Source organism: Oncorhynchus clarkii, chromosome 13, assembly GCF_045791955.1.
Source record: "Oncorhynchus clarkii lewisi isolate Uvic-CL-2024 chromosome 13, UVic_Ocla_1.0, whole genome shotgun sequence".
NCBI classification, from domain to species: domain Eukaryota; kingdom Metazoa; phylum Chordata; class Actinopteri; order Salmoniformes; family Salmonidae; genus Oncorhynchus; species Oncorhynchus clarkii.
Genome location: NC_092159.1, coordinates 65,850,145 through 65,862,343, shown reverse-complemented (window position 1 = coordinate 65,862,343; position 12,199 = coordinate 65,850,145). Strand labels below are relative to the sequence as shown.

General features: G+C 50.6%; 1 protein-coding gene across 1 annotated transcript in view; it reads left to right on the top strand.

Annotated features, from left to right (window-relative positions):
* LOC139365270 (trinucleotide repeat-containing gene 18 protein-like) overlaps positions 1-12,199 on the top strand; it is a 104,808-nt gene that overhangs the window by 14,590 nt on the left and 78,019 nt on the right. The window contains exons 2-4 of the mRNA XM_071102780.1: positions 5,031-5,165; positions 5,781-5,906; positions 9,691-11,562. Coding sequence (XP_070958881.1) covers positions 5,031-5,165; positions 5,781-5,906; positions 9,691-11,562 — 2,133 coding nt within the window. The remainder of the gene's footprint in view (positions 1-5,030; positions 5,166-5,780; positions 5,907-9,690; positions 11,563-12,199) is intronic.

Here is a 12,199-nt window from a genome sequence, read left to right as displayed (position 1 = left end):
GAGGCCGTAGGAGGGCAACAACCCAGCAGCAGGACCGCTACCTCCGCCTTTGTGCAAGGAGGAGCAGGAGGAGCACTGCCAGAGCCCTGCAAAATGACCTCCAGCAGGCCACAAATGTGCATGTGCCTGCTCAAACGGTCAGAAACAGACTCCATGAGGGTGGTATGAGGGCCCGACGTCCACAGGTGGGGGTTGTGCTTACAGCCCAACACCGTGCAGGACGTTTGGCATTTGCCAGAGAACACCAAATTCGCAAATTCGCCGCTGGTGCCCTGTGCTCTTCACAGATGAAAGCAGGTTCACACTGAGCACATGTGACAGAGTCTGGAGACGCCGTGGAGAACGTTCTGCTGCCTGCAACATCCTCCAGCATGACCGGTTTGGCGGTGGGTCAGTCATGGTGTGGGGTGGCATTTCTTTGGGGGGCCGCACAGCCCTCCATGTGCTCGCCAGAGGTAGCCTGACTGCCATTAGGTACCGAGATGAGATCCTCAGACCCCTTGTGAGACCATATGCTGGTGCGGTTGGCCCTGGGTTCCTCCTAATGCAAGACAATGCTAGACCTCATGTGGCTGGAGTGTGTCAGCAGTTCCTGCAAGAGGAAGGCATTGATGTTATGGACTGGCCTGCCCGTTCCCCAGACCTGAATCCAATTGAGCACATCTGGGACACCATGTCTTGCTCCATCCACCAACACCACGTTGCACCACAGATTGTCCAGGAGTTGGCGGATGCTCTAGTCCAGGTCTGGGAGGAGATCCCTCAGGAGACCATCCGCCACCTCATCAGGAGCATGCCCAGGCGTTGTAGGGAGGTCATACAGGCACGTGGAGGCCACACACACTACTGAGCCTCATTTTGACTTGTTTTAAGGACATTACATCAAAGTTGGATCAGCCTGTAGTGTAGTTTTCCACTTTAATTTTGAGTGTCACTACAAATGCAGACCTCCATGGGTTGATACATTTGATTTCCATTGATCATTTTCTGTGTGATTTTGTTGTCAGCACATTCAACTATGTAAAGAAAAAAGTATTTAATAAGAATATTTCATTCATTCAGATCTAGGATGTGTTATTTTAGTGTTTCCTTTATTCTTTTGAGCAGTGTATATTCTTAATTCCTTTACTTAGTGTGTGTATTAGGTATCTGTTGTGAAGCATGGCCTTGTTTCTATTACATCATATTGGATGACTGACATTCATATTCACCCAGTTCAATGTAACAGTGACAGGTTTAGGTTACTGTCATTCATATTCACCCAGTTCAATGTAACAGTGACAGGTTTAGGTTACTGTCATTCATATTCCATTCACCCAGCTCAATGTAACAGTGATAGGTTTACATAATTTTCCCCTATACCCATCATGAGGTTGCTACAACCTAGCGTACAATTGAAAAGTTTATTACGAAGGAGCACACAGGTCGAGAGACACATTGGAAAAATTAAGGAGATAGTGACACGTACAATATCGCCTTGAAAAGTCTTGCCTGCATCTAGCTGTTCTAGGGTGTGATCATTAGTCCAGACTCTTGCCTGCATCTAGCTGTTCTAGAGGTGTGATCGTTAGTCAAGACTCTTGCCTGCATCTAGCTGTTCTAGGGGTGTGATCATTAGTCCAGACTCTTGCCTGCATCGAGCTGTTCTAGGGGTGTGATCATTAGTCCAGACTCTTGCCTGCATCTAGCTGTTCTAGGGGTGTGATCATTAGTCCAGACTCTTGCCTGCATCGAGCTGTTCTAGGGGTGTGATCATTAGTCCAGACTCTTGCCTGCATCTAGCTGTTCTAGGGTGTGATCATTAGTCCAGACTCTTGCCTGCATCTAGCTGTTCTAGGGTGTGGTCATTAGTCCAGACTCTTGCCTGCATCTAGCTGTTCTAGGGGTGTGATCATTAGTCCAGACTCTTGCCTGCATCTAGCTGTTCTAGGGGTGTGATCATTAGTCCAGACTCTTGCTGCATCTAGCTGTTCTAGGGTGTGATCATTAGTCCAGACTCTTGCCTGCATCTAGCTGTTCTAGGGGTGTGATCATTAGTCCAGACTCTTGCCTGCATCTAGCTGTTCTAGGGTGTGGTCATTAGTCCAGACTCTTGCCTGCATCTAGCTGTTCTAGGGTGTGGTCATTAGTCCAGACTCTTGCCTGCATCTAGCTGTTCTAGGGGTGTGATCATTAGTCCAGACTCTTGCCTGCATCTAGCTGTTCTAGGGGTGTGATCATTAGTCAACTCTTGCCTGCATCTAGCTGTTCTAGGGTGTGATCATTAGTCCAGACTATTGCCTGCATCTTGCTGTTCTAGGGGTGTGATCATTAGTCAACTCTTGCCTGCATCTAGCTGTTCTAGGGTGTGATCATTAGTCCAGACTCTTGCCTGCATCTAGCTGTTCTAGGGTGTGATCATTAGTCCAGACTCTTGCCTGCATCTAGCTGTTCTAGGGTGTGATCATTAGTCCAGACTCTTGCCTGCATCTAGCTGTTCTAGGGGTGTGATCATTAGTCCAGACTCTTGCATGCATCTAGCTGTTCTAGGGTGTGGTCATTAGTCAACTCTTGCCTGCATCTAGCTGTTCTAGGGGTGTGATCATTATTCCAGACTCTTGCCTGCATCTAGCTGTTCTAGGGTGTGATCATTAGTCCAGACTCTTGCCTGCATCTAGCTCTTCTAGGGTGTGATCATTAGTCCAGACTCTTGCCTTCATCTAGCTGTTCTAGGGGTGTGATCATTATTCCAGACTCTTGCCTGCATCTAGCTGTTCTAGGGGTGTGATCATTATTCCAGACTCTTGCCTTCATCTAGCTGTTCTAGGTGTGTGATCATTAGTCCAGACTCTTGCCTGCATCTAGCTGTTCTAGGGGTGTGATCATTATTCCAGACTCTTGCCTGCATCTAGCTGTTCTAGGGGTGTGATCATTAGTCCAGACTCTTGCCTGCATCGAGCTGTTCTAGGGGTGTGATCATAATGTCCAAACACGTGCAAACGAGAGTTTCAAATCTTCGTACCATAACCGCTGCACACAGTCAACATCATTATCAATGTCACCATATTGGCTAACGTCATAGTTAACATAGCTCCCTAGAACTAATGAGTTCGTATAATAATACAACGGAATATAGCTCTCTGCAGATTCTCAAGTGGAATAAATTAATTTGTTCAGAACTATTCAACTAATGTCTCTCTCTCTCTCTTTGAGTCAACAACTTACCACATTTTAATGCATTGCAGTGCTAGCTAGCTGTAGTTTTATTGCATTCAGTACTAGATTCATCATGTTATACACTGCAGTGCTAGCTAGCTGTAGTTTTATTGCATTCAGTACTAGATTCATCATGTTATACACTGCAGTGCTAGCTAGCTGTAGTTTTATTGCATTCAGTACTAGATTCATTCTCTGATCCTTTGATTGGGTGGACAACATGTCAGTTCCGTGGCGCTACCTTACAGAGTGCTGTTGAGGCTACTGTAGACCTTCTTTGCAAAACAGTTTTAATGACGTGAATATATTTACTATAGTTTTTTTTTCCTGAACTTTAAAAAAAGAAAACGTGTTTCATTATTTTCTGTTTTTCTGAAATTCACTGAGTAGGATGGTCTTAGGAGCTACTCTACTGGTTTACACACCTACTCAGGCGTTTGTGGTTGGAGCAGGGTCATTAATACACCTGTTTGTGTGTGTGTGTGTGCCAGTTTAGGATGTGTTGGTTTTGAGTGGTGTGTTATTTGGAGAACTGGCCGTGTGTGTGTGTGTGTGTGTGTGTGTGTGTGTGTTATTTAGAGAACTGGCTGTGTGTCATTTAGATTGCTGGGTGTGCACAGATTTACAAAGCACAGAGGTGTGTGTGTGTGTGTGTGGCAGGTTTAATACACTGATTTAGCTGCAGGAAGACTTGGAGAAACACGTCTCCACATCCCTCAGGGGACCACAGATCACCATCAGACACACACACACACACACTAACCCCGAGGCTTGGCTGCGTTGTCTTCAGGGGTTCAAAAGGTCAAATAGTTGGTGACCTGTACAGTGTGAGGTGTTAAATGGAACTGTGTTTTGTGCATACCCATGAGACACACTCGGAGAGTGGGCTCAGGGCCGCGGGGCCTTTACCCTCGGAGAGTAGGCTCAGGGCCTTTACCCTCGGAGAGTAGGCTCAGGGCCTTTACCCTCGGAGAGTAGGCTCAGGGCCTTTACCCTCGGAGAGTGGGCTCAGGGCCGCGGGGCCTTTACCCTCGGCGAGTGGGCTCAGGGCCGCGGGGCGGGGCCTTTACCCTCGGAGAGTTGGCTCAGGGCAGCGGGGCATTTACCCTCGGAGAGTGGGCTCAGGGCCGCGGGGCCTTTACCCTCAGAGAGTGGGCTCAGGGCCGCGGGGCCTTTACCCTCGGAGAGTGGGCTCAGGGCCGCGGGGCCTTTACCCTCGGAGAGTAGGCTCAGGGCCGCGGGGCCTTTACCCTCGGAGAGTGGGTTCAGGGCCACGGGGCGTCTACCCTCGGAGAGTAGGCTCAGGGCCGCGGGGCGTCTACCCTCGGAGAGTGGGCTCAGGGCCACGGGGCTTTTACCCTCGGAGAGTAGGCTCAGGGCCGCGGGGCGTCTACCCTCGGAGAGTGGGCTCAGGGCCGCGGGGCGTCTACCCTCGGAGAGTGGGCTCAGGGCCGCGGGGCGTCTACCCTCGGAGAGTGGGCTCAGGGCCGCGGGGCGTCTACCCTCGGAGAGTGGGCTCAGGGCCGCGGGGCGTCTACCCTCGGAGAGTGGGCACAGGGCCGCGGGGCGTCTACCCTCGGAGAGTGGGCTCAGGGCCGCGGGGCGTCTACCCTCGGAGAGTGGGCTCAGGGCCACGGGGTTTTTTTTTCTCCTGTTTTTGTCCTTTTTAGTGTTTTGATCTTGTTCATCCAGGCCTCTGGGATGTATTCTGGATGGGTGTGATGATGTCATAATCGGTCGACCTCTAGTATGATGTCAGTCTGTATTGACTACTGTATGTGTCTGTGTGTCTCGTCTCAATAAAGCTTCAAAGTCTCCGTATCTCATCCCTCCAGGTGATGCCTTCCCAGCAGCCTCCAGTCCCTTCCTGCCGGGCTATTCCGGCCCCTCCCCCCTAACCTCTGACCCAGCCTACAGATCACCCAATCAGATGGCTCAGCTCTGGGCCTCACACGCTGCCGCCCACGAAGGTAACGGACTGTTTCAGACTGTCCTTCATGTTCTGTCAGTGTTCTATCTGCGTTCCTATCTGCTCGCTTCACTACTGTCCCCTCTCTCTCCTGCTCCTGTCCTCTCTCCTCCTCCTGTCCTCTCTCTCTCCTGCCCCACTTCTATCCCTCCTCCTGTCCTCTCTCTCTTCTGCCCCACTTCTATCCCTCCTCCTGTCCTCTCTCTCTCCTCAGCTCTCTCTCTTGCCCCACTTCTATCCTTCCTCCTGTCCTCTCTCTCACTCCTCGTCCCTCATCTCTCTCTCTCCTCGTCCCTCATCTCTCTCCTGCCCCACTTCTATCCCTCCTCCTGTCCTCTTTCCTGGAGGGAAGACAGGCACATCTCTCGCTCTCTCTCGCGCTCTCTCTCTCGCGCTCTCTCTCTCGCGCTCTCTCTCTCGCGCTCTCTCTCTCTCTCTCGCTCTCTCGCTCTCTCTCTCTCTCGCGCTCTCTTAGGCAGAGTAGGTCAACCGTGTGTCTACAGGTCAGAGGTCAGTAGTAGGGCTATCCATTCCTGGGGTTCCCACCGCCTAAGGAGTGCAGGTATTTGCTCTGTCCCAGCACCGACCCAACTGATGTGTGTTGTTGCTCTTCCAGGCTACGCCCCTCTCCCAGGCGGTCTGTACCCCAGCCCCTACCACCTCCCCCTGGGTAACCTGGAGCCTCCTCCCCCCTCGCTGGGCTTGGCTCAGCACCACCACCTCTACAACGCACCACACCAAGGTCAGTACACACGACCACTTCTAGACCACACTATGAGCCCCAAAATATTCAGTCTCTTCAGACCGTACTGCCTTCTAGACCACACTACAAGCCCCAAAATATTCAGTCTCTTCAGACCGTACTGCCTTCTAGACCACACTACGAGCCCCAAAATATTCAGTCTCTTCAGACCATACTGCCTTCTAGACCACACTACGAGCCCCAAAATATTCAGTCTCTTCAAACCATACTGCCTTCTAGACCACTCTACGAGCCCCAAAATATTCAGTCTCTTCAAACCATACTGCCTTCAGACTGAAATACGGTCTCATTTCAGTCTCTTCAGACCATACCGCCTTCAGACTGAAATACGGTCTCATTTCAGTCTCTTCAGACCATACCGCCTTCAGACTGAAATACGGTCTCATTTCAGTCTCTTCAATTCATACTGCCTTCAGACTGAAATACGGTCTCATTTCAGTCTCTTCAGACCATACTGCCTTCAGACTGAAATACGGTCTCATTTCAGTCTCTTCAAACCATACTGCCTTCAGACTGAAATACAGTCTCATTTCAGTCTCTTCAGACCATACCGCCTTCAGACTGAAATACGGTCTCATTTCAGTCTCTTCAAACCATACTGCCTTCAGATCAAAGTATTGATTTGTAATAGACGGTCTGAGCCCCAATAAAAAGGCCTTATTGGTCGTTGATTACATCACCTCTCCCACGTGGTGGGGACACAAACAAATGTGGATCAATTGGGTTCTCGGGAGCAGCGCGGCGTCTCGGGACCAACGCGGCGTCTCGGGACCAACGCGGCGTCTGTGTTCTGATGGATAATAAATTATTTTATTTCACCTTTATTTATTTAACCAGGTAGGCTAGTTGAGAACAAGTTATCATTTACAACTGCGACCTGGCCAAGATAAAGCAAAGCAGTGTGACACAGACATCAACAACAGCGTTACACACAAACAAACGTACAGTCAATAACACTAATGAAAAGTCTATGTACGGTGTGTGCAAATGTAGAAGAGTAGGGTGGTAAGAGAATAAATAGGTCATGGAGGCGAAATAATTACAATTTAGCATTTAAACACTGGAGTGATAGATGTTCAGATGATTATGTGCAAGTAGAGATACTGGGGAGCAAAAGAGCAAGAGGATAAATTACAATATGGGGATGAGGTAGTTGGGTGGGCTATTTACAGATGGGCTGTGTACAGGTACGGTGATCTGTGAGCTGCTCTGACAGCTGGTGCTTAAAGTTAGAGAGGGAGATATGAGACTCCAGCTTTAGAGATTTTAGCAATTTTTTCCAGTCATTGGCAGCAGAGAACTGGAAGGAAAGGCGGCCAAAGGAAGTGTTGGCTTTGGGGATGACCAGTGAGATATACCTGAAACACTATACTCAGCAAATTGATGGATGAGGTGATGGTGTTGTTGTTGGAGGAGGTGATGGTGTTGTTGGAGGAGGAGGTGATGGTGTTGTTGTTGGAGGATGAGGTGATGGTGTTGTTGTTGGAGGATGAGGTGATAGTGTTGTTGTTGGAGGATGTGGTGATGGTGTTGGAGGACGTGGTGGTGGTGTTGGAGGATGAGGTGGTGGTGGTGGTGGTGTTGGAGGATGAGGTGATGGTGGTTGTTGTTGGAGGATGTGTTGGTGTTGGTGTTGGTGTTGGAGGATGAGGTGATGGTGTTGTTGTTGGAGGATGAGTTGGTGTTGTTGTTGTTGGAGGATGAGGTGGTGGTGTTGTTGGAGGATGAGGTGGTGGTGGTGTTGTTGGAGGATGAGGTGGTGATGGTGTTGTTGGAGGATGAGGTGGTGATGGTGTTGTTGGAGGATGAGGTGGTGATGGTGTTGTTGGAGGATGAGGTGGTGATGGTGTTGTTGGAGGATGAGGTGGTGATGGTGTTGTTGTTGGAGGATGAGGTGGTGATGGTGTTGTTGTTGGAGGATGAGGTGATGGTGTTGTTGGAGGATGAGGTGATGGTGTTGTTGGAGGATGAGGTGTTGTTGTTGGAGGATGAGGTGATGGTGTTGGAGGATGAGGTGATGGTGTTGGAGGATGAGGTGATGGTGTTGGAGGATGAGGTGATGGTGTTGGAGGATGAGGTGATGGTGTTGGAGGATGAGGTGATGGTGTTGGAGGATGAGGTGATGGTGTTGGAGGATGAGGTGATGGTGTTGGAGGATGAGGTGATGGTGTTGGAGGATGAGGTGATGGTGTTGGAGGATGAGGTGTTGGTGTTGGAGGATGAGGTGATGGTGTTGGAGGATGAGGTGTTGGTGTTGGAGGATGAGGTGTTGGTGTTGGAGGATGAGGTGATGGTGTTGGAGGATGAGGTGTTGGTGTTGGAGGATCAAATCAAATCAAATTTATTTATATAGCCCTTCGTACATCAGCTGATATCTCAAAGTGCTGAACAGAAACCCAGCCTAAAACCCCAAACAGCAAGCAATGCAGGTGTAGAAGCACGGTGGCTAAAAACTCCCTAGAAAGGCCAAAACCTAGGAAGAAACCTAGAGAGGAACCAGGCTATGTGGGGTGGCCAGTCCTCTTCTGGCTGTGCCGGGTGGAGATTATAACAAAACATGGTCAAGATGTTCAAATGTTCATAGATGACCAGCATGGTCGAATAATAATAAGGCAGAATAGTTGAAACTGGAGCAGCAGCACAGTCAGGTGGACTGGGGACAGCAAGGAGTCATCATGTCAGGTAGTCCTGGGGCATGGTCCTAGGGCTCAGGTCCTCCGAGAGAGAGAGAGAAAGAAAGAGAGAATTAGAGAGAGCATATGTGGGATGGCCAGTCCTCTTCTGGCTGTGCCGGGTGGAGATTGTAACAGAACATGGCCAAGATGTTCAAATGTTCATAAATGACCAGCATGGTCGAATAATAATAAGGCAGAACAGTTGAAACTGGAGCAGCAGCACAGCCAGGTGGACTGGGGACAGCAAGGAGTCATCATGTCAGGTAGTCCTGGGGCATGGTCCTAGGGCTCAGGTCCTCCGAGAGAGAGAAAGAGAGAAGGAGAGAATTAGAGAACGCACACTTAGATTCACACAGGACACCGAATAGGACAGGAGAAGTACTCCAGATATAACAAACTGACCCTAGCCCCCCGACACATAAACTACTGCAGCATAAATACTGGAGGCTGAGACAGGAGGGGTCAGGAGACACTGTGGCCCACTCCGAGGACACCCCCGGACAGGGCCAAACAGGAAGGATATAACCCCACCCACTTTGCCAAAGCACAGCCCCCACACCACTAGAGGGATATCTTCAACCACCAACTTACCATCCTGAGACAAGGCTGAGTATAGCCCACAAAGACCTCCGCCACGGCACAACCCAAGGGGGGGAGGTGTTGTTGTTGTTGGAGGATGAGGTGTTGTTGTTGTTGGAGGATGAGGTGTTGTTGTTGTTGGAGGATGAGGTGTTGTTGTTGGAGGATGAGGTGATGGTGTTGTTGGAGGATGAGGTGATGGTGTTGTTGGAGAATGAGGTGATGGTGTTGTTGGAGAATGAGGTGATGGTGTTGTTGGAGAATGAGGTGATGGTGTTGTTGGAGAATGAGGTGATGGTGTTGTTGGAGGATGAGGTGATTGTGTTGTTGGAGGATGAGGTGATTGTGTTGTTGGAGGATGAGGTGATGGTGTTGTTGGAGGATGAGGTGATGGTGTTGTTGGAGGATGAGGTGATGGTGTTGTTGTTGGAGGATGAAGTGATGGTGTTGTTGTTGGAGGATGAAGTGATCTGATGGTGTTGGTGGTGTTGTTGGTGTTTGTGTTCCAGAGAGGTTCTTCCTGCCGGTGTCGTTACCCCAGCCGCCTCTCCAACCCTCCTCCATCCCCCCCAGTTCCACCCCCCAGAGTAGCTCCCGGGAGGGGGGCAGGGACCGAGACATACCCTACCTCGAGGAGAGGGAGAGAGAGGAGCCTCAGGAGGGGGGCAGGGACCGAGACAGACTCTACCGTGTGGCGAGGGAGAGAGAGAAGCCTCAGGAGGGGGGCAGAGACATACCATACCGCGAGGAGAGGGAGAGAGAGGAGCCTCAGGAGGGGGGCAGGGACCGAGACAGACTCTACCACGAGGAGAGAGAGGAGCCTCAGGAGAGGGGCAGAGACAGACTCTACCGCGAGGTGAGAGAGGAGCCTCAGGAGAAGGGCAGAGACAGACTCTACCGCGAGGAGAGAGAGGAGCCTCAGGAGGGGGGCAGAAACAGACTCTACCGTGAGGAGAGAGAGCGAGGCGAGAGGGAGCGGTCGAGAGAGGAGCCTCGTCCATACAGTGTGGTAGATCTGACACAGGATGGGAGGAGTGGAGAGAGAGAACGCGACAGAGACCGAGAGAGAGAAAGAGAGGTTCTCCTCCACCACCCCTCTGCTTCTCGACCCCCCCAGGGCTCCTCCTCTTCTGGGCGTTACCCAGAGACTGATGACACACCCACTCGCTCCCCCAACCCTAACCCCAGCCCCCACACACACACAGACAGGCTGAGGAAGACTGAATCTACCTACAGCGGTGGACTCCTCCCTGGCCCCGCCTACCCTGCACACCGGGAGCCTATCAGGGAACAGCGTGTGAGCGCGCCCACTTACGTGCCTTCTGTGGAGGTCTATGATGAGCAGATCGGCCCGATCCAGATCGCATCGCAGGCCAGGGACAAACAGGACAAACTGAGAGAAAGAGAGAGAGAAAGAGAGAGGGAAAGAGAGAGGGAGAGGTTTCCCGAAAAGACTCTATCGGACCGTCGCGCTTCTCTTCCTGGTGATTTGTCCAATCAGAGAGAGCGGGAGGAGGGCTCTGTGATCTGCTCCAACGGTTCGGCGCTGAAACGAGACGGTTACGTCAGCCAATCAGGGTTCAGCCCGGACCCCAGGGACACGCCAAAACATGCCATCCGATTGGGCTTGGAGCGGGTGGGGGAAGGGCCTAAATGGAACCCCATCAGCCCATTGGCCAACTACGCCACCAGTCATATGGCAGCTCTGGCCTCCCAGCACGGACACGCACACTCTACACAGCAGGCACGCACACACACTCATCCCTCACACAACAACCAGCCGGAACTCAACAGACCCCCTTCCAACCCCCACACACCCCAACACAGACACACACACACTCAACCCTCGCACCATAACCAGCAGGAACTCAACAGACCCTTATCCAACCCCCACACACCCCAACACAGACACACACATTCCCCCCACCCTCCGCCCCAACCCCAGAGGGGAGAGGAGGGACAGGGGCGCTACTTGGACACCTCAGCCCTGTACCGCCCAGTGGGGGGGAGGAGAGGGGGGTCTGAGGGGGGAGCAGACGGAGGAGAGGTGTCGGCCATGCAGAGTCTGATCAAATACAGCGGGACCTTCCCACCTGAACGCCAGGGGTCCTCCAGGCAGAACACGGACAACCAAGCCGCGTTCGGAGGGCTGGCGTTCATGAGGCTGGAGGGAGGAGGAGGAGGAGGAGCGGGGGCGAGGCTGATGAAGAGAGAGCTGGAGCGTCCCGACAGCTCTCGGTCGTTGGGACGCGGCGAAGGGGCGGGGCCAGGCGAGGGTGGGGGAGAGGTCCGTCACCCTCCTGTTGGGATAGCTGTGGCAGTGGCCAGACAGAGCAATACAGACTCCCAGAGACCTCTACTACTGCACGCAGGGGTTAAAGGTGAGACTATTTATTTATATCTTATAGCAAGGGGGCAACTGTGGTTCAGATATGGGGGGGGACAACTGTTCAGATATGGGGGGGGGGGGGACAAACAGTTTTGTTTTGACATTTTAAGACACTTCCTACAATTCTACAGTTTTTTTTCACACACCAAATTTTTTGGCACAAATTTGTTTACATCCCTGTTAGTGAGCATTTCTCCTTTGCCAAGATAATCCATCCACCTGACAGGTGTGGCATATCAAGAAGCTGATTAAACAGCATGATTGTTACACAGGTGCACCTTGTGCTGGGGACAATAAAAGGCCACGGATTTTCTTAAGTTTGTATTTAATTTGTTAAAAATTGTCTTATGTTTATTTTATGTATATATATATATATATATGTAAAACACGAGATTTTTTTTATATATATATATTTGTATTTTTGTTACTTGTATCCCTTTTTCTCCACAATTTCTGGTATCCAATTGGTCGTCCAACAGATGCATATCTGTATTCCCAGTCATGTGAAATCCATAGATTAATTAATTTAAATATCCATAGATTCATACATTTAAATATCCATAGATTAATACATTTAAATCAATTAATTTAAATAGCCATAGATTAATTAATTTAAATATCCATAGATT